At 36.9% G+C, this 23,981-nt stretch overlaps 1 protein-coding gene across 4 annotated transcripts in view; it reads right to left on the minus strand.

Moving 5' to 3' along the window:
- The window catches only part of GALNT13 (polypeptide N-acetylgalactosaminyltransferase 13), a 549,363-nt gene that overhangs the window by 161,059 nt on the left and 364,323 nt on the right, over window positions 1-23,981 (minus strand). For all 4 annotated transcript variants that reach the window (XM_027131165.1, XM_027131155.1, XM_027131182.1 and 1 more), the window contains one exon: window positions 12,398-12,578. In XM_027131165.1, coding sequence (XP_026986966.1) covers window positions 12,398-12,578 — 181 coding nt within the window. The remainder of the gene's footprint in view (window positions 1-12,397; window positions 12,579-23,981) is intronic.

Genomic DNA, 23,981 nt, shown 5'->3' on the forward strand with positions numbered 1-23,981 from the left:
AAAGAAAAATCATAGGCATTCAATAAATATTTGACTGACTCAAAAAAAAAAAAAAAAAAGGAACCAAACAAACACATTAAAAAAAAGAGAGAGAGATAGATCCTTTATTCGTATAGCTTAGTAGAGGAGAAAAAATACTTTAAAAATGCATAAATGCTACAACAGGGGAAGTACAGGGAGCCATTGGATTTCCTGGGGGGAAATTATACCAAACTTTATACATGAATGATGAATGCAGATGGACGATGATGGTACTTTATGCAGATGTAGCAGCATTCATTAACTCATCAAATACTGTTTTAGACATATGCAAAAACCTAAAAGCAGGAGGGAGCGTGTTGAGCTTTGGATCTGAATATAGTTCAACATGGTTGGTATGTGGACTGCTAGGGTTGAAAGTATAGGGTGAAAGACTGGTAAGCTGGACAAGTACCAGATCACATAGAGCCTTGTTGGCCATGTTCTAGACTTCTGACTTTGTGTTAAGAGGTCCTTAGGTAAATGAGAGATCAAAATTTAGGAAGGTCCTCCAGCAGCACTGTAAGGGTGAGTGAAGGGAGGGCAAGCATTAAGGCAGGGAGAGCCATCAGGACAGTTAGGAGGTTATCAGGATGCAGGATGAGTGTGAGAATGAGGATAACTGATAAATCTGAGAGAACTTAGCAGGTGGAATAGACAGAACTTGAGTATTCATTTGACTTTGAAGTTTGTGAGTGAGAAGGAGGAAACTAGGAAAGTGTAAGCAAGTTCATATAAGTATCCCCTTTAATTGCTGTCTGTGTGTTCCTCACATACTATGCACTTAATATTATTTTCCACTTAAACTAATTAACTGTGATGATGTAGACAGTTCACTCTTTAAAGGCAAAGGCAATGTCTTTTCCGTGTTTGTATCCCTTTGCCTGGCACAGTGTAAATCAAGAACTTAATTCTCATCGAATGAAGACAGAAGCAAGGTAGTATCATTATTATAAAAATACAAAGAAATACCCATGCAATGCTAATAACAATACCAACAATAAAAATTGACCAGTAGAGGGCAGACAGCAGAAGCAAGAAGAACTACAATCCTGCAGCCTGTGGAACAAAAACAACATTCACAGAAAGATAGACAAGATGAAAAGGCAGAGGGCTATGTACCAGACGAAGGAACAAGATAAAACCCCAGAAAAACAGCTAAATGAAGTGGAGATAGGCAACCTTCCAGAAAAAGAATTCAGAATAGTGATAGCCAAGATGATCCAGGACCTCGGAAAAAGAATGGAGGCAAAGATGGAGAAGATGCAAGAAACGTTTAACAAAGACCTAGAAGAATTAAAGAACAAAAAACCAGACATGAACAATACAATAACTGAAATGAAAACTTCACTAGAAGGAATCAATAGCAGAATAACTGAGGCAGAAGAACGAATAAGTGACCTGGAAGACAGGATGGTGGAATTCACTGCTGTGGAACAGAAAAAAGAAAAAAGAATGAAAAGAAATTAAGACAGCCTAAGAGACCTCTGGGACAATATTACACGCAAGAACATTTGCATTACAGGGGTCCCAGAAGGAGAAGAGAGAGAGAAAGGACCAGAGAAAATATTTGACGAGATTATAGTCGAAAACTTCCCTAACATGGGAAAGGAAATAGCCACTCAAGTCCAGGAAGTGCAGCGAGTCCCATACAGGAGAAACACGACGAGACACACAGTAATCAAATTGGCAAAAATTAAAGACAAAGAAAAATTATTGAAAGCAGCAAGGGAAAAATGAAAAATAACATACAAGGGAACCCCCATAAGGTTAACAGCTGATTTCTCAGCAGAAAATCTATAAGCCAGAAGGGAGTGGCATGATATACTTAAAGTGATGAAAGGGAAGAACTTACAACCAAGATTACTCTACCTGACAAGGACCTCATTCAGATTCGATGGAGAAATCAAAAGCTTTACAGACAAGCAAAAACTAAGAGAATTCAGCACCACCAAAGCAGCTCTACAACAAATGCTAAAGGAACTTCTCTAAGTGGGAAACACGTGAATGGATTAAATGCTCCAACCAAAAGACAAAGGATTGATGAATGGATACAAAAACAGGACCCATATATATATGCTGTCTATGAGAGACCTACTTCAGACCTAGGGACACATACAGACTGAAAGTGAGGGGATGGATAAAGATATTCCATCCATGCAAAAGGAAATCAAAACAAAGCTGGAGTAGCAATACTCATATCAGATAAAGTAGACTTTAAAATAAAAAATGTTACAAGAGACAAGGAAGGACACTATATAATGATCAAGGGATCAATCCAAGAAGAAGATATAACAATTATAAATATATATGCACCCAACATAGGAGCACCTCAATACATAAGGCAACTGCTAACAGCTATAAAAGAGGAAATCAACAGTAACACAATAATAGTGGGGGACTTTAACACCTCACTTACACCAATGGACAGATCATCCAAAATTAAAATAAATAAGGAAACAGAAGGTTTAAATGACACAATAGAACAGATAGATTTAGTTGATATTTATAGGACATTTCATCCAAAAACAGCAGATTAAACTTTCTTCTCAAGTGTGCATGGAACATTCTTCAGGATAGATCACATCTTGGGTCACAAATCAAGCCTCAGTGAATTTAAGAAAATTGAAATCATAGCAAGCATCTTTTCTGACAACAATGCTATGAGATTAGAAATGAATTACAGGGAAGAAACCATAAAAAACACAAAAACATGGCGGCTAAACAATACGTTACTAAACAACCAAGAGATCACTGAATAAATCAAAGAGGAAATCAAAAAATACAGAGAGACAAATGACAATGAAAACACGATGATCCAAAGCCTATGGGATGCAGCAAAAGCAGTTCTAAGAGGGAAGTTTATAGCTATACAATTCTACCTCAAGAAACAAGAAAAATCTCAAGTAAACAATCTAACCTTACACCTAAAGGAACTAGAGAAAGAAGAACACACAAAAACCAAAGTTAGCAGAAGGAAAGAAATCATAAAGATCAGAGCAGAAATAAATGAAATAGAAACAAAGAAAACAATAGCAAAGATCAATAAAACTAAAAGCTGGTTCTTTGAGAAGATAAACAAAATTGATAAACCATTAGCCAGACTCATCAAGAAAAAGAGGGAGAGGACTCAAATCAATAAAATTAGAAATGAAAAAGGAGAAGTTACAACAGACATCGCAGAAATACAAAGCATCATAAGAGACTACTACAAGCAACTCTATGCCAATAAAATGGAGAATATGGAAGAAATGGACAAATTCTTACAAAGGTATAACCTTTCAAGACTGAAGCAGACAGAAACAGAAAATATGAACAGACAAATCACAAGCACTCAAATTGAAACAGTGATTAAAAATCTTCCAAGAGGGCTTCCTTGGTGGCACAGTGGTTGAGAGTCCGCCTGCCGATGCAGGGGACACAGGTTCATGCCCCGGTCCGGGAGGATCCCACATGCTGTGAAGCAGCTGGGCCCGTGATCCATGGCCACTGGGCCTGCACATCTGGAGCCTGTGCTCTGCAGCGGGAGAGGCCACAGCAGTGGGCGGCCTGTGTACCACAAAACAAAAACAAAAACAAAACAAAACAAAACATCTTCCAACAAACAAAAGTCCAGGACCAGATGGCTTCACAGGTGAATTCTATCAAACATTTAGAGAAGAGCTAACATCCATCCTTCTCAAACTCTTCCAAAAACTGCAGATGAAGGAACACTCCCAAACTCATTCTATGTGGCCACCATCACCCTGATACCAAAACCAAAGATACTACAAAAAAAGAACACTACAGACCAATATCACAGATGAATATAGATGCAAAATTCCTCAACAAAATACTAGCAAACAGAATCCAACAGCACATTAAAAGGATCATACACCATGATCAAGTGGGATTTATCCCAGGGATGCAAGGATTCTTCAATACACGTAAATCAATCAATGTGATAGACCATATTAACAAACTGAAGAATAAAAACCATATGATCGTCTCAAGAGATGGAGAAAAAGCTTTTGACAAAATGCAACACCCATTTATGATAAAAACTCTCCAGAAAGTGGGCATAGAGGGAACCTACCTCAACATAATAAAGGCCATATATGACAAACCCAGAGCAAACATCATTCAAAATGGTGAAAAACTGAAAGATTTCCTCTAAGATCAGGAACGAGACAAGGATGTCCACTCTCACCACGCTTATTCAACGTAGTTTTGGAAGTCCTAGCCACAACAGTCAGAGAAGTAAAAGAAATAAAAGGAATTCAAATTGGAAAAGAAGAAGTAAAACTGTCACTGTTTGCAGATGACATGATACTATACATAGAGAATCCTAAAAATGCCACCAGAAAACTACTAGAGCTAGTCAATGAATTTGGTAAAGTTGCAGGATACAAAATTAATGCGCAGAAATCCCTTGCATTCCGATACACTAATGATGAAAAATCTGAAAGAGAAATTATGAAAACACTCCCATTTACCATTGCAACAAAAAGAGTAAAATACCTAGGAATAAGCCTACCTAAGGAGACAAAAGACCTGTATGCAGAAAACTATAAGACACTGATGAAAGAAATTAAAGATGATGCCAACAGATGGAGAGATATACAATGTTCCTGGATTGGAAGAATCAATATTGTGAAAATGACTATACTCCACAAAGCAATCTACATTTTCAATGCAATCCCTATCAAATTACCAGTGGCATTTTTAAGGAACTAGAACAAATTATGTTAAAATTTGTATGGAGACACAAAAGACCCCGAATAGCCAAAGCAGTCTTGACGGAAAACAACAGAGCTGGAGGAATGCGAGTTCCTGACTTCACACTATACTACAAAACTACAGTAATCAAGACAATATGGTACTGGCACAAAAACAGAAACGTAGATCAATGGAACAAGATAGCAAGCCCAGAGATAAACCCATGCAGCTATGATCAACTAATCTATGAGAAAGGAGGCAAAGATATACAGTGGAGAAAAGACAGTCTCTTCAATAAGTGGTGCTGGGAAAACTGGACAGCTACATGTAAAAGAATGAAATTAGAACACTCCTTAACACCATACACAAAAATAAACTCAAAATGGATTACAGACCTAAATGTAAGTATGAAACTCTTAGAGGAAAACATAGGAAGAACACTCTTTGACATAAATCACAGCAAGATATTTTTTGACCCACAACCTAGAGTAATGGAAATAAAAACAAAAATAAACAAATGGGATCTAATGAAACTTCAAAGATTTTGCACAGCAAATGAAACCATAAACAAGATGAAAAGACAACCCTCAGAATGGGAAAAAATATTTGCAAACGAATCAATGGACAAAGGATTAATCTCCAAAATATATAAACAGCTCATGCAGCTCAATATTAAAGAAACAAACAACCCAATCAAAAAATGGGCAGAAGACCTAAATAGACATTTCTCCAAAGAAGACATACAGATGGCCAAGAAGCACATGAAAAGCTGCTCAACATCACTAATTATTAGAGAAATGCAAATCAAAACTACAATGAGGTATCACCTCACACCAGTTAGAATGGGCATCGTCAGAAAATCTACAAACAACAAATGCTGGAGAGGGTGTGGATAAAAGGGAACCCTCTTGCACTGTTGGTGGGAATGTAAATTGATACAGCCACTATGGAGGTTCCTTAAAAAACTAAAAATAGAATTACCATATGATCCAGCAATCCCACTACTGGGCATATACCCAGAGAAAAACATAATTCAAAAAGACACATGCACCCTAATGTTCATTGCAGCACTATTTACAATAGCCAGGTCATGGAAGCAACCTAAATGCCCATCGACAGATGAATGGATAAAGAAGTTGTGGTACATATATACAATGGAATATTACTCAACCATAAAAAGGAACGAAATTGGGTCATTTGTTGAGATGTGGATGGACCTAGAGACTGTCATACAGAGTGAAGTAAGTCAGAAAGAGAAAAACAAATATCGTATATTAACTCATGTATGTGGAACCTAGAAAAATGGTACAGATGAACCTGTTTGCAGGGCAGAAGTTGATACACAGATGTAGAGAACAAACGTATGGACACCAAGGGGGGAAAACTGCAGTGGGGTGGGGATGGTGGTGTGCTGAATTGGGCGACTGAGATTGACATGTATACACTGATGTATATAAAATGGATGACTAATAAGAATGTGCAGTATAAAAAAACAAACAAACAAAAACTAATACTAAACTTTCTTTGGGTTATTTGTATGGAAATATGTTAATATAAATGTTTCAGACATTACATGAAATTTCTAAAAATCTTATATGTTCTGGTACAATGTTATAAGTCATAATTCTAGTTATTACTTTAAAATATATATCTCAGAAATAACTAAATTTCCTTGTCAATTGCATTATTATGAACTTTCATCAAATCTTTAATCATGGTCATTTTTAAGTCTTTTGACATTTACAGACAGTTCTGGGTATACTCTGATGCTTTTGCAAAAATGTTCCTATAAAAGGGTTTCATCTTCAAGGAATTCACGGAAAAGACTGGCAAGTACAGGTTTCTGGTAACTGACTATACTGCTGAACTGAATGAATAAGCATTTTCAGAACTCAAATGGAAAACTGATGAATTCATAAAAGTGCTAACAAAAGATCAAGATGAAAAAAAATTAATGACATGGGACTGAGTGAACTGATGAGGATGATTATAATTTTTGTGACTTTCTGTTTGAATAAAAAAAAAAAATCCCACAAGGACTCAGAGGCAAAAAATATACAAATCAATTTTCACTGCAAAGTAAAGGAGCTGTTACAGTGGAGGATTACCTGACTGAATGTCAATATTATGACATAGTGTGAGTGTGTTTCGTGTTTGGTAATTGCAATCATTGTTGCTTTTGTTCTGGTCATCCATTTACAATGCTTGGTGTCAGTTTATTTATCTCTTGTAAAAATAAAATACAGTGTGTGTGTGTGGACAAAAAAGAACAAATTAGACTTATGAACATGCTGTCAGAACAGAACTTCTTTCTATGTAGGGGACTTACTGTAGATCTTAATTTCTTCATTCGTAAATAAATTACTATTTTAATAAAAAAAAAATGACCAGTGATCGACTACAGCAAGGAAAAGCTGTTGTCTGTCCACTACATCATTAACTTCAACATTTGGCTTTTCAAGGGAATCACACAGGTATATGAATTGTGGTATTACAATATAGCATATCAAAATGATTCAGAATTTCCTCCTCATAATATCATATTCGCTCAGTGATACCATGGTTGATACTGCTAAAAAAGCATTTATTAAGTAATAAAAATCCAAAATTCATAGGTACAAACATACTTTACTTTCATAAATGCCACACTCTTTTCAGATGAATTCATGTTAACCAAAAACTGATATCCCTGGATTATTAAAAATATATATATAAAAAATATATATATCTACGTGCTGCACATTTTGCTGGAAACATCAAAACCTGGGCTTATGAAATCAGCCTGGAACCACATTTTTATGACTCATAAAAGAAATTAGGCCCTAAACGCAAAGGGCTGGTTATTAAATATTGTATCTTTAAAAAAATCAGCGTGTTGAAAAACATTTATATTTTGTAGGTACAAATTTCAAGAGATATAAATGAATAAAGTCCTTAAACTTTAATAATGATCCGAAGATGCTATTAACAAAGACTACCTTTGATGAGCTGAGTTTTCGAAAGCATTTTTGAAAGGTTAGCAATTGAGAGTTAACCTTCAAAGTAAGTTCAAGGATCCTTCTTTAAATGCTTACTTGGAATACAGATCAAAATACTACAATAATGTCAAGGAAAATAAGCTGTTTTCCCAGTTACATATAAATACTTTTAAAGGTATGTTTGGGGAGTCTTTACCATTTTATCTTCAATTTGTGCTCAAAACAAGAGCACAGCTGTCCATTAAGAAAAGGAAAAAGAACAACCGGAGGTTATGAAAGGACAGCTGCATCTAATCACCATGTCAATTGATACACTGTTAGAAATCTACCTCCGCAAAGAAAGAAAATCAATATTTATAGAACAGCCAGCATTTCAAATATATGGTTAGTGCTGTGACTACACTCTATTTTAAAATTCTTAAGCTTTTTACCTGTGACCAATAGGATAAAAACGTTGCCATTTATAATGGGGTGTTCTGTGCAGAGTGGTTCCTGCTTACATCACGTCATTTCAAAGGACTTGCTAGGACAAACAGGTTGGCTCAAGATGAAACAGCCCAGTTACTAGTAAAAACTGCCTCAGGCTTTAAGAGCCTACAGGGCGTTAAAACTCGCGATGCTATAGTATTTGCATCCTTAAAAATACAGCCGGAAAGCAAACTAAACAAATGTTGAAAATGCATTCTTCAACACTATTTCAAAGTATTTCTACTCTTCATTCATATACCCATTTAGGAGACATAATTAGACACTGCAACTCTATCAGTATTGCCAATGGCTAATGGGCATAGGGCAAGACAATTAGGACATATAGTAAATACTTTGAAAAAAATCAGATAAAAGTAATTCAGACATGTAGCTATTTATATGACTCCTTTTAACTTTAAAGTAATGGGGGTCATGAGAAAAATACAAATCAACATGTGTAAAAGTATCTTATTTTAAGTTTATGAGCTCTTGTATTATGCTGCTCTATTAGAAAATGTCATTGTCCTTCTAAATTGTCCCTATTAGACTTTTTTTTTTTTTTTTTTGCGGTACGCGGGCCTCTCACTGTTGTGGCCTCTCCCGCTGCGGAGCACAGGCTCCGGACGCGCAGACTCAGCGACCATGGCTCCTGGGCCCAGCCGCTCTGCAGCATGTGGGATCTTCCCACACCGGGGCACGAACCCGCGTCCCCTGCATCGGCAGGCGGACTCTCAACCACTGCGCCACCAGGGAAGCCCCCTATTAGACTTTTATATTAGTCCTGGAAGGTAAGATTACATGACTGTGTGTGCCAGCGATTACGGTGGAATCATAGAACCCAAAGCACATGGGTAAGCCAATGGAACCTTCTTGTCTGATGGCAGACTCAGAGGAATGACAGTGCAGGCATAGGAAGAATACCTTTCACCTCTCTTTTATCAGTGGGTCCTTTCTCAGGTTGGATTAGAGAAGTGGGACAAAGGGTTCCCATTTGCTGCAATTCTCATGAAGAGATTCCCTGGTATAGAGGAGATATCCATGGAGAATTCAGTAGAAAAGAAGAAACAAAAGTGGCTCCCTTCAAAAATTCACTCATTCAAAAAAAAAAAATTCACTCATTCATTTAGTCATTCACTTATTCTTCTAATTATTCAACACATATTTTCTTTCAAGGACTGCAAAGTGACAGGAAAGTTTCTAAGCATGGTAAATACAAATCTCTGAACTACTCTGGCAATAGATATAGGTAATAAAAATTAAACAATGTAGTACATAGCAATGATGGATTGGCCATGGTATCGAAACTGCAGGAAATACACCTTTGAGAGAGAAAGAATACCCAGTTAGTTCAAGACAGAACTGAAGCATCCCTGAAACCAAAAAATAAAGTAGGTAGGAGCATATTGGAAGGAAGCAAAATTGTTGTCAAAATTCAATCATAAAGACTCAGTACTTAAAGATCACATTTCGAACAACTGCATAAGTGGAGAATAAGATGTAGTACTAGAAGCCCTGGTATATACAAAAAATAGGAGTCTCCTTATAAAACATCTTGGGCAAATGAACAGATACACGGAGGTGCTGCTAGAAAGAACTGTAACATTTTCCTTAGCCGGATTATTATGGAGGTTCTGGAGACTTAAAAAACTCAATATAAACCATTCTAGAGTTTTTTGTAAACATGTGTGTGTTTGCGTGTGTGTTTATGTATACTATAGAAAAAGATATAATTCTAAGCAAAAATGTGCAAGCATGTGTCCCTCCCATCTCCCCCATACCAACTTCTCTTCTTACAAACTTAGATGAAAAACAGAAACCCAACAATTTTAGATGATAGCGAAGAAATCCATGATTTTGATTTTAAGAGTGACAGAAACTGCCAGTAATGACAAAAATAGTTATCCACTCAACAAAGGCTTGCCATCATACAAATGACAGATTCCTGACTTCCCCAATACAACCTACTTTATCTGATTTTTGGATGATTTGAAACCTGCCTAAGGCTAGCATTGTTTATAGGCATCCAACTCTAGTTTCCAGTTTACTTCCCTCCTTCCCTTTCCACTGAGAAGCAATTTATTGTTTCACATTTTTGGTTTTCCCTCTTTGCCCACACACAGCAGGCAGGTTCCACACTCAGCGATGCTGTCTCTGAGACATCCAGAAGCATAAATGCCCCTTAGGAAATTCCCAGATACTTTCAGCATATTCCCCAAGTGTCCTTTTACTGCTTTCCAAAGTAATTTCTGGGCTTAAATGAGCCCATTTTATAAGAATAATAACCTTCCAAATGATATTTATTGTAATGTAAAAACTACATTTTCCAGAATATACAAACAGTCCCTCTTGAGCAGCAAGTCATTAGTTCCAGATAGCAGGCATTTTCTTTCAACCTTTAAACTCTAAACTTGTCATTTCATTACATTTTGAGAAATGGTTCTACCGCTTATCTGCCTTTTTCACTCAATGGGAAATTATACAAAAGACTAACACCTGACTTTCTACAAATAATATTCATCATGAGTGAATAGAATACATATGGTTACAATTATTCTCAATTGCTTACATTCCCGAATGTATGCTGTATATAATCACACATAACACATTTCTTTCTTGCATTAATTCTTTCTTCATATTTGAGCTTATATATGTCTACAAGTAATGATCTGAATTCAAAAAGTATCATCAAAAGAAAATGAAAAGGTTATATAACATCTGGACTGGGTTTCTATTGTAAAGAGAAATACATCTATATGCGAAATAGTGTTCCTGGCAATAGCTTCTTGACATAGAGGAGGGTTAAAAATGTGTGAAAAAAATCCATCTCCTAATCACACATTTACACATGCATTGCCCCAATTTTTCTTTTCTGTGGAGTAATGTTGGATCTTAATAAGAAAGTTGATACTGCTCGTTCCCTTTTTCATCTATAAAAGAAGGAGGTTCACAGCCTCATATATACTTTCAGAACCAGAGCATGTCAATTAGAACCCACACTGACTTTTCTAAACCTGTGATAGATGATAATGTAGAAAAGAGGATGTGGGCATGGATTTTTGTTGTTGTTCTTACAGGTTACATAATAATGGCATTGATGACCGTAAGGCCTATCATAAACTATCAAAAATAGAACATTACAAATTATTTTATAAATACAGCTGAATTCCTGTTATATTAATTTATGCTTTGGTTTCTTTGGACTTTGAGATCTTGAAGATAAACCTGTGTCTTCCTCTTATTTGTATCTTCTCATATGTTTCTTTTTTTCCTTAAAAAATGTAATACCTCAGAGGTTTTTTTTAATAATTAATATGGCTGTTGGAGAAATCCTAAAAAATTTTAAAGAATGCAATAACTCATAATGATGCCACCCAGTAATGGAATTTTCTCACAATGATTTATTTATTTTCTCTTTTTTAATGACATTTAAAATTTTCTTTTAATTTTTTAATTATTTATTTTCTTTTAAAATTTGTTTTTAATGAATTTTGAAAAATAATTGCTTTATAAAGAAAATTTATAAAATATAGAAAAGTATAAGGAAAATAATGAAATTACTCATAATCTCACTACCCAGCGATAGCCTAAATTTACTTCTATTTCCATAACTATCCTTCTCTGTAACTAAAGTAGGATAATATTTTATTGTCCCATATTATGCTTTTTCACATATTTATCGATGAGTAATTTACTGTCATTTAATATTCTTTAAAAATATAATTTTTTATATCTGCATAGTTTTCCATCTTGTTTCTGTAGGAAATCATTTCATCTTTCCCTACTCAGATATTTAAGAAAACAAGGCAGTAGAAAACATCTCTTTATAAACATTAAAAAAATTCCTTACCAACTCAGTCAGCCTTATGTGTATAACACAGAAATAAAGACTTACTTCCCTTAAAAATTTTTTTCTTAAATTGAGCTGGTACATGTCAGTTAAATTTGGATGGCCTTATATATTGATTGCTTCATTTTTTTTTTTAGCATAATACTTGTGCCCAGAAAGAAACAAAGAAAAAAGAATATTTAGGCATTTGAGATAAGTATAGTCTTTCTCATTTTAGGTCAAAATTGAATTCATAGGACAACTTCTCAAACACAATTTTCTACAATATTATGGTGATAAACAATATCTTATTTAAACTAGTAGAAGAGGAGCAATAATGCAACACATACTCAGCATGTTTAAAACTGTATTCTCCCCTGCAGAGGAAGAAAATGTCAGAATTGCTTACCTGGGGATATGATATAAAAGAAATCTTTAAATTCATCCATCCAAACTTCTGCCAGTCTCCTGTTGTTCTTGTTGATGACATGACCAGTGCCACCAGGGAAAGTGTATGGAGTTGCCTTCCGAAAAACGTGACCCACGTGGGAGCAAGTCACAATCTCCAATGAGCCTCCACATTGCCAAATCTGGAAAAAAAGAGCAATTGTTGTATAGCAATCATTGCAGATAATGCAGTAATATTGTCTGAGAAGCAACTGAGGCTAACTCAGTTAAGACCAAATCTTCAGATCTTATATTGTTCAAACAACGTCAGATGAACACAAAATTTAGAATGGGTATACTTGGGTTTGGCAAAGGATTCTAATTTGGAAGAGTTTGATGTATTTAAATATTGTAGTATTGGAATTGTGGAAGATGTAATTATTTTTATGTGCCTTTATTAGACTACCTAATTTTCAGTTTCTAATACTTAACCTAATTTCTATTTAATAGATATTTGGTATCCAAAATTTTCTATAAATAAATGAATTTGTACATGTTGGATGCCATGGTCAATAACTAAATCTGATTTGGAGAAAATCAATCTGCTATACCCCATCCACCTGGAACTTCAAGTAACCATTCATTTTCACCTCTCCATATCTCCTGTATCTTAGGCTTTTGAATACGCTACTATTCTTATTAAAGCATGCTAAGTATCCTTTATAAAGCCCACTTCCAGGATCATTTCTTCTAGGCAGCTCTGTGGGGAGATTTAGTATTGTGTGACTTTTGTACTTTAAACACAGTTGTATTAAGAACATATTACAATGTATTGGGTTGGCCAAAATGTTCATTCGGGTTCTTCTGTAACATTGTATGGAAAAACCCGAATGAACTTTTTGGCCAACTCAATATTTTAAATTGTTCACTTCACTATTGCTCCCTTAAAATTATGAACCCTTGAAAGACAAATGCTATATATTTCTTGGTATCCTAGATTTACTGTTCAGTTGAGGATAGGTATTAAGTGTCCATAAAACATTTATTTCTATAAAATTATATTATATAGCCATAGGTTACAATAGCATGTATGTGTGTGTTATATATGTATATCATACATATAAATAAATATAATATATATATACATATAGTACATTTATTCATCCCAGTAAATGAAAGTCATAATTATTGCCATCTGTAATTGGAAGGATTTGGCTTTATACCATAAATAACATTATTCTTATTTTAAGAAGAGCTGTTGGGCTTCCCTGGTGGTGCAGTGGTTGAGAGTCCACCTGCTGATGCAGGGGACACGGGTTCGTGCCCCGGTCCGGGAAGATCCCACATGCCGAGAAGCGGCTGGACCCGTGAGCCATGGCAGCTGAGTCTGCGCGTCCGGAGCCTGTGCTCCGCAACGTGAGAGGCCACAACAGTGAGAGGCCCGCGTACAGGGGGAAAAAAAAAAAAAAAAAAGAGCTGTTTATTTTGGAAGAAAAGGTTTTCTCCTATTGATCCCTCAAGTAATATTCATCTGAGAAGAGGGCTGCTATTGGTCTTGGGTAGCAGTAAGAGACATCTTTTCTAGAAGATGAAAGATGATAAATAAGTTATACTCATCAACAATGTTTGTGCATTACAAGTACAGTCTATTCTATCTCATTTTCTAATTGTTTAAACAGTGTGATGCTAATAGAAAAGATGTTCCAACCCAATGCTGAAATGATGGACAATATAAAAGAGGAATGGAATTCATCATTTCCCTAGAAAGACGGGTAGCTCATTCTTAAATAATCAAATTACTTAATTGATTGGTAACTTTCTCATCTTTCTAGCATAAAGTCTATAAACTGTCTTGTAATTACACAACTCTTTACATTCCTCCTTTCTATTAAGATGGAGGAAGTTAATCCTTCTCCTACCAAAGACAAATCAATACTTGTATGTCAGTCTAGAGCATATTACTTAAGTCTGTCTTAATGACTTCATTGATTTGGTCCTCCCCTTGAGTTTCTCCTGAAACATCAGTCATTTCCCTCATAATTGGATTATGCCTATCTTTGCATAATACCTCCTAAACCTCCTATCTTTCAAACAGATTTAAAATAGAGATAAACAAATTTTTAAAATTACAAAACACAACAAAAGGTTCATCCCTTGATCTATATTCCCATCCAACATATCTCTTTTTTCTGTTTCCCCTCACTATAATTAATATACATTTTTTACTGATACACGTTATATCCCTTCCTCAATTTTCATCTGTTCTTCTACTCATCATGAAATGCTGTTTATTTCTGCAGTCCCACAATATTGCCGTGATGAAAATCACAAATTTTTCCTTTGATGAATATCTAGCAGACTCCTTTCTTGGATCCTCCTTTCATCCTACTACTTCACTATTTATACATTTTCACTCTAAATTTTTATTTAAATGTTGGCATTATTCCTTCTTTGTTCATTCGCTAGGTGGTCTTATTTGTTCTTATTATTTTATGCATGATCTGAATACACAAACCCCCCGCAGTATCTCAGCCCAGACTTTTCCTCTGGGATCCAGACTTGTGTATCCAAACACTTACTTGATACCTCCTCTTGCAAGACTCAGAGGCATCCAAATAAACGTGTCTGAAGTGGAATTGTTAATTTATCTCCACCTTGTCAGCCAGATCTTATTTTCTTTCCGTTTTTTTTTTTTTTTTTTTTTTGGCGGTACGCGGGCCTCTCACTATTGTGGCCCCTCCCATGGCGGAGCACAGGCTCCGAACGCGCAGGCTCAGTGGCCATGGCTCACGGGCCCAGCCGCTCTGCGGCATGTGGGATCTTCCCGGACCGGGGCACGAACCCGTGTCCCCTGCATCGGCAGGCGGACTCTCAACCACTGCGCCACCAGGGAAGCCCTCAGTTTTTTTTTTTAAACCATCAATAAATGGAGCCACTATTCACCCAGGCAGTCAATCCAAAAACAAAACAAAGCAAAAATGACAACAGAACTCCCTTCTCCCCCCCAAAAATCCCCTAGAAGTCATCGCCGATTTCTTCTTTTCTTTCATCACTTATATTCCATCCATTAACAAATCCTGGTGGTGCTATCTATAAAACAATTCTCAGTATACCCATCTCGTTCTGTCTCTACTGCCACCATCCTTGTCCTAATCATCAACATCTCTTGTCTGTCAGTTGTAATAGGCTCTTAATTGTTTTTCTACTATCACTGTTGCTCTTCTATAATTTGTTTTCTGCTGAGAAATCAGAGTGGTCTTTAAAATTCTTTATCATGTCATTTTACTTCCCTGCTTCAAATCCTTCAATGGTTTTTCACTGCACTGTGAATATAAATAAAATCCTTTATCAAGGCCTCCAAGAACTACATGACTCTCCCCTTCTGCCAATAAACTATGGTGATATTGGCCCTCTGCCATTTCCTAGAATAACAAATCACATATTTTTTTCACACACCAAAGCTTCAACACGCGCTTTCCTTATACCTAGAAAACAATTCTGTCAGCCCTTCACTGGACTGCCTCTTTCCCATACTTCTCATCTCAGCTAACATATCACCTCATCAGATTTTCCCTAACTGCCATATTTAAAGTGCTGCACCCACGTTATTTTCTCTAATAGCACCCTATTTGTTTCCTTCATTGCTTATCACAATCTGCAATTTATTTCTCTAACTGTTTGGCTATGCACATATTCTCCCAACTAGAATGTAGACTTTAGAAGAGCAGTGGAGAGGTTTACTCATGGTTGCACCCCCAGAGCCCAGCCCAGTGCTTGTTACATGGTAGGTATCACTGTATGTTGGTTGAATGGAAGAATGGAAACTCAAATTTAACTACCAAGACTAACATTAAAAAAGCAACCCTGGGGCTTCCCTGGTGGCGCAGTGGTTGAGAGTCCGCCTGCCAATGCAGGGGACACGGGTCCGTGCCCCGGTCCGGGAAGATCCCACATGCTGCGGAGCGGCTGGACCCGTGAGCCATGGCAGCTGAGCCTGCGCGTCCGGAGCCTGTGTTCCGCAGCGGGAGAGGCCACAACGGTGAGAGGCCCGCGTACCGGAAAAAAAAAAAAAAAAGCAACCCTGGCAGAATGATGAGATTTAAACAGACATATTTTTGGAGGGATTTTAAATTACATTTTTTAAGGAAATATTTTTAGTACCAAACTAGGCAGAGTATTCTAGTAAAATGATATGCAACTGCTGTTCCACATGTCTTGGGAACTGAGGAAGGTCTTTGGAGGTCACAACACAAAAAATAAACATCAGAAATGGTTGATGGTTTATGGCAAACAAGGTTGCTAAATAACACATTCTTAATTTTTTTTTTTTTTTTTTTTTTTTTTGCTTGCGGTACGCGGGCCTCTCACTGTTGTGGCCTCTCCCACTGCGGAGCACAGCTTCCGGACGCGCAGGCTCAGCAGCCATGGCCCACGGGCCCAGCCGCTCCGTGGCACGCAGGATCCTCCCGGACCGGGGCACGAACCCGCGTCCCCCACACCGGCAGGCGGGCTCCCAACCACTGCGCCACCAGGGAAGCCCCACATTCTTTATTTTTAATGTGTTTTCAAAGTAATCATTTAGTCCAACTGATACTATCTCTTAAAAACATGATTTAGTAAAGTACTCAGGTGTTTGTACGGCGACCACACCATTCAACAAGGTGACCTGAATTCAGAAGAAATAGCATATGATATGTTATACTTGAGGGGGAATTGAAAAACTTTTCCTTATTGTGAGGAGCACAGTGTTAGTGGTAGAGCTTTCCCTTCTCCTCTATGGATTAGGTATGACTAAAGAGTTCCTTTCTTCCTTCACCCAAGTCATATAAGGGAACTAAATGAATGGAGAGACTGGCATTTCACTCCTGGCTGGACACTTGCTGAGCAGCAAAATCAGCAGATTACCCTGGTGCTCCCACTGGAACATAGCAGAATATGGTGAGTGAGTCTATGGGAAAGCCTCAAGTGTGCGGAAAAACATGACCCTAGTAAAATGGGGACCACCTCTAGTCTAGAGAATCCTGAAGGTGGGCTGGGGTTTATTGAACAGCTTGTTCCAGCAAAATTGATAGGTCCAGTGATGCAGTGACCCTGGGAGGGAGTGGTCTTGGGAGACAACTGGACAAGACTTCAGTGGTTTCAAAACTCTATAGAACATGGAATATAGACTAGAAAAAAAGTGATCTGTGGGACTAGCAATATGGCAGATCAGCAAGGAGATGTACCACTGGAAAAGGCAGCTGGGGACCTCACAGGGTGAGGTGAGAGTAAGATTTCCCTCTTCAAAAGGGCCTTGTATAACAGACGCGGTAAAAGGTGAAGTTCAGAACACTTTTAAGAAAACAGTGAAACCATGTACAGAAGCCTGTCATATAAATGGAGGCCACTAGTAGCAAGTGGAACCACACTGAGCCAACAACAGTCAGACATCATAAAATATATCAGTTAAGACCTGCTGTTTCTCTAGCCCTCTTATTTGACCCCATACACTGTAGAAGTGGCAACCCAGAGAACCCTGACCTTCCCCATTCCAAGAGCTTCTATCAGCATTGTCCTGGGGAGAGAAGAGAATGTGAACTGTGATTGCTTACAAAATCAAAGCCTTTAAGCTGAACATTACTAGTATTTTTAATAACTGAAAGTGACCAGAAAGCTATAGAATCTGTGCTAAATGATGTCAGATTGGAAAGGAATATTCTTCAGAGCATGAAGCAATGATTGGAGAAAAAGTAAAACCATTTTAAGTGTGCATGCTTACTAAATTCAGACTATGCAATAAGCCCTACTGCAAACGAACCAGTGATGTACAGCTGTCCTCGGGGTTCCCAATTTGCCTTTTTGCAAATATGGATCAGCACTGTGGTTGTGTGAGGCCACTTTATTTCTACTCTTCCACTTCTTGGCCCTACCCTGGTTTTGTATGCTTATGGCTTCTATGGCCCAAGCTTGCACACAGAAAAGGAAAAAAAAAAAATCTAGTTTGAAATCCTTTAAAAGTAGAGTTCCAGTGGTCTCACTCCTTATACGAAAGTGCTGATTTCTGGTTATCCTCTAAGCAATGAGATCTTTGTGTGTACATGTAAAGGCGTAATTCAATAATGACTGTTGATTTACAAGACAGAAGGAAAACCTGCCCCTGATGTTGATTCTCACAGATAGAGGCAGATTTTTTAGTATATTTAGGAGAGGTAACAGAGGTGGAGGTAACTGTTCTATAACTCAGTGGATACTGGCCTGTGTTTTGCTTGTGGATCATACTCTACTGACTCCTGGAATAAAACGCGTACTTTTCCCATTGCCATCTGTGCTCATAGAATGTGTGAATAAATACTCATATTGCATTTCCAAAGTAAAGCATCTCCCCCAAATTTACACTAAAATAAAAAGATCAAGGTAGAAAAGCATAACGTTATGCATTAATTACGCTGATATCTGGTCATGCTAATACCCAGTTAATATGAAAACAAAATATTTAATTGATCAAATATTGACCAGACAGTTGCCATGTACTTAGTAGACATTTGGGTAATGTGAAATAATTAAAAAATAAACAGTTCCCAGAAAACTATATGATTAAATATTAAAGTGGAGAGAATTCTAATTGAGTGGAGTCCCTAATGACTACCATGATAATTTCCCTTAGTGTATCTTTAACAAATATTTTGGAAGGATGGATGAAAGGAAAGAAAGAAGAAAAAAAAAGAAGGAAGAGTATGACACAGTCATTAAGAATTTGGGCTTAGAAATAAGCAAACAGAATTTTCTAGGGGCTCTCTCACTTCCTATCTATGTACACTGGTGAAAATTATTTACATCTCCAAGACCTTGATGTTCCCATTGGAAAACAAGGATAATAATAACTGCTTCCGAAGACCATAATGAGATTGTGCGTATCAAGCACCATGCCTGACACCTCATATGGGAGGAAATAAAATGTTATTTGTATATTAGTTCCTGCTGTTCAGGAAAACCAACATATGTAGATTATTAGCTGATTCTTGCTTCTTAAAAAATATTTAGCTACATTTTGGTGAATTTTGCCTCTTTTTGAAATTGCAATATCAATGTCTGGGGACTTAGGTGAGGAGTTTAAAAGAATTGCCAATTAGTTCCCAATTAGAATACTACATTTTGTTCTCTGAAATTAATTTACAATGTTCAAACACAATATATAAACTGAAATGTCTCATCCACATAAACATGTGATGTCCGAATTACTTTGTATCATTGAGCATATCTGATTGTTATTTTCTAGGCTTCCAAAAAGATTAACATTTGTATGTTACTTCTCTCAAATAAATTTGACCATGTGTAACATACAAACTGTCCTTTTATCCACAGAGGATTGAAGCTAGCTGGTTACTTGTCTTGGTTCCCAGATATTTTTATGAGAGTCTTTTGATGATGGAGAAGGTTATTAATCAAAATGCAAAATGCCCATTGCTCATTTGATTATGTACTTGATTTTCTTCCCCTAGAAAGAAGACAATTAACTAACATACATTATCCTTTTCATGTTTTTTGGTACCTACATCAGTGACATTTTTTTTAACATCTTTATTGGAGTATAATTGCTTTACAGTATTGTATTAGTTGCTGCTGTGTAACAAAGTGAATCAGCTATATGTATACATATATCCCCATATCTCCTCCCTCTTACGTCTCCCTCCCACCCTCCCTATCCCACCCCTCTAGGTGGACACAAAGCACCGAGCTGACCTCCCTGTGCTATGCGGCTGCTTCCCACTAGCTATCTATTTTACATTTGGTAGTGTATATATGTCCATGCCACTCTCTCACTTTGTCCCAACTTCCCCTTCCCCCTCCCCGTGTCCTCAAGTCCATCCTCTACGTCTGCATCCTTATTCCCATCAGTGACATTTTAATTAAGGTTCATAAACTTCACAAGCTCCAACTTTGCAATCTCAGTTCTGGTGCTACGATTGTTTCTAGCTGTCCAGATATTATGCCAAACTCATGCAGCTGCTTGATTTTATACTAACCTTCACCCCCCACCCCCGGCCCACACACGTACTGTCACTGGCACCAAGTCACTGCTTAATATGGCTTTAATAGCAACCACCACAACAATATATCATGGAGGGCACGAAGCACAATGGTTATGAGTGTGTAGGCTCTAGTTCCTGAGACCATATCCCAGCTCTGCCACTTACCAGCTGGGTGAACTCATCTTTCTGTGGTTCAGGTTTCAGGTAATAACATGACTTGAAGAAGCCACCTCAGGGGGTTGTTGTGAGGAGTGAGGCAAAGCAGTGCACGTAACAATACTTAGCCTTTATATGAAAAAGAATTGGAATGAAGCAAATAGGGGAGATTTATTAAGGGGTTATTGTAATCATCTAGGAAAGAGATGAGAATGACTGGGACCAGAGTGATGGCAAGGGAAATAGAAGGGAATTCAATAACTTGACATAATTTGGGGGATTAAAATTAAGAATTATTGTATGTGCTTTCCCTTATCTATTTTGTCCTCTCTAATAAGCTCATTTTATATACATTTTCTTCCAGTAACCAGTTCTTAACTATGCTATCTTTCACTGATCTTAATTTTCACTGACTCATAGCATTTACTACTGTACACCCATCCCACTCTACCCCATTTAGCTCTCAGTTCTATACAGTATGCCATCTTGATAAATATTTGTGTGTGTGCATGTATATTTATCTGTGTGTATACTGACATAAATATATTATTTGTATATATTAGTCTTATCTCCCTGACCACATTATTATCTCTTTGAGAAAAAATATCACACATTTCACTTTATGAAACTGAACTTCATCGTCACATGAAATTGAAAGTCACTTTATGAAACTGAATTTCATCATCACGTTTCACTTTACGTAACTGGTATAATTCACACATAGTGAAAAAAATCACAACTTAAATATACTGTTACATAAGTGTGTGCAAAGTTTAAAAAATGCTTGAAATATTGGTGCTCAGTACATATTAACTGATTGATCTCTTAATATTGATATAGAGGAATCTGGAAAATTACAGAGTGTACACAAAATGTATCTATTATAAAGTGGAATTGGGAACAAAAGCTTTTCTTTTCTTAGTTCTGGCAAAGTGAAAAATGAAACAAGTTACTATGACTCAGTTTTCAACCTATCTCACTCTACATTCATTGTTTGTTTCAAATAATCCCCATCGGCACTTCAAGTCTCCACTTTGTTTATACATATTCAAGTAGACTGATGACAAATCCTTTAATTCTTACAGTTGAAACAAAGTCTAAAAGAGCCTTCAGTGAGACCCTGAAGACGCTGTGATCTTTGATAAGTTGGTAGAAACACAGGAGGTATGGAAGTCATGATAAGGGGCTCAGTAGGCATTTTCTATTCATTCTGGACAAGAAACTTCCCAGTTATTCTTCATAGTCAGCTTGATTTGGGGAATGTCTTCTTTAATTGGCTGGTTTGTCTCTTAACCTAGTTTTCACTTCATAGTGTAATTGAGGTCATTTATGCAATCTGGAAGAGGTCTCTAGAGCTCAAGTCATATCCTGATATCACCATAACATCTCAAGATGAAGACTCTTGTACATCAAGCTTCTGTGGCCTTTAAGTGCTCACCTGAGTTGCCAGAGATCACAGATTCAACATGTCTGAGGAATCTATCCAGTACTTGATAATTTTTTTTTAATAGAATGATTATTTGTATGAAAAAGAGAAGCAAGCATCTGATTTGAAATTGGAAAACTGGATTCTGGACTTGAAATAAACACAGATTGATTGCAGGATTTGGAACAAGTCACTTAAGCTTGACAGTCCTCAGAAAATTCACATGGAAAAGAAGACTAGGTTTTCTTCTGAGTTTCTAGGATTCAGATTAATCTCTTTGTATAGAGTAAATACCACTTTCAGAGATCAGATTTTTAGATGGGAATGATAAAACTCTCCAAAATTTGAATCCACATTTTCCTCCTTAGATGAGCTTACTTTACTTTAGCTGTATTAGAAGTACATGGTAAAGATACCATTCTCTGAGCAAGAGAAAGTCTGAGTTTGCAAAACTTATTATGAGGCAATCAATGTGTCTTCTCCCTTCAAGTCTGGGAATTCTATTTTAGAAAGGTCACAAATGTTATGAAAACAATGAAAAATACAAAAGCACTTTTGTTCTCCGTGAGTTTTTCAAGAAATAGCCATATATTAGAGTAATTTGTTTGAAGGTTTTGTTTTCACCTTGGCATTAAATGTAGAAAATTCTGAGTTGAATCTATACCATTTCATATATCCCATTAATTTGGTTCAAAAAATATCCAGTTATTAACTGCTTTCCCTTATAAAGTACTTTGCCTCTTAACTTAGAACTGAACCTCCTGAAAGCCCCAAATTCAAAATGGACCCTCTTATATCTACTCATTTGATAAAGGACTTAACAAATTAATCCTGAAATGAGTTTAAGGGCAGTCTCCCAAGCCAGTTCATCTTTTTCCTTTGCCAAAGACTTAGCAAGTGATTCTTGGGGGTTGAGGTGTAGGGGATGAGGTACAAGGAAGGGAGAGAAGCAACAATGAGCAGAAGCACGAAAAGGTGTGCTCATACTGGGTGTGACGAAGTGGAGGAATTCTTCTGAAAAGGAACTGAGGCAGTCTGTGTGTGAACCAGTGTGCATCACAAGTATAGTGAGGTAGTTGTGGTCACAGATGGAGTCCTTTTATCCTCGTCTCCCACTCCTCTCAAACACAAACACCCATTCTCAGCAGTTAAAATGAATAGTGGAAATACCTTTAATGTACACAGGCCAACATTTTAATATATAAATTCCACTATTACTTTTTGCCTCTCAACAACTTTCTTAGCCTTGGAGCATTCTGACCTTCAGAATTACCACACATTATGGCCACTGTGTTTCCTGGCATCAGGAGAATTGTTACCTGTCGTTATTCCACATCTTATTAGGACGGCTGGTATTGCAGAATTTCCCAGTTCCCCTTTAGATCAACAGAGCAACACATAGTCCTGACTGTGTTATGGCAAATCTCCCTTCTGCTGCTTAAATGACATGTGAAAATGAAGACCATCGAGTAGCCTACCGGATATTGAAACTCCGATGTAAGATAAGGTGGCTCTGCTTAAGAAAATTAGGGCCTAGTTTTTCATATTTACAATAAAGTATTGCTTTTTTATTAGCATAGATGGTCACAGGCAGATAATTCGTGAAAAAAGAACACAAATAATATGCAATACAGTGACGCTTTTTCATCTTTCAATAATCAATAATCTTAAAGTTTGATAATACTGGAGGTTTTGGAATATTGTCAGTGCTTTTAAGGGGACTAGTGACTAAGAAAAATCTAGAATGATTGGAATTTGTGCGTTCCTCATTGTATAATTAATCCTACAAATACATTTAAACGGTGAAAAATTGTATGTAGATGAGATTTTTGAGAACTAGATGGAAAGTCTGTGATTATTAAATGAGATTTGGGACAGATATTTTGCATTTTACACTGGCGTCCTCTTGTGTCTGACGATCTGACCGCCTGTCAGGTATCAGTAACATCTGCCGCTTGCAGCCACAGAGCAGCCCACGACAGCTGTGTGATGCTGCCCTAGAATTCATGCCAGAA

The sequence above is a fragment of the Aethalodelphis obliquidens genome, unplaced genomic scaffold, assembly GCF_003676395.1.
Source record: "Aethalodelphis obliquidens isolate GAN/ISIS:26980383/991018 unplaced genomic scaffold, ASM367639v1 scaffold2, whole genome shotgun sequence".
In the NCBI taxonomy this organism is placed as follows: domain Eukaryota; kingdom Metazoa; phylum Chordata; class Mammalia; order Artiodactyla; family Delphinidae; genus Aethalodelphis; species Aethalodelphis obliquidens.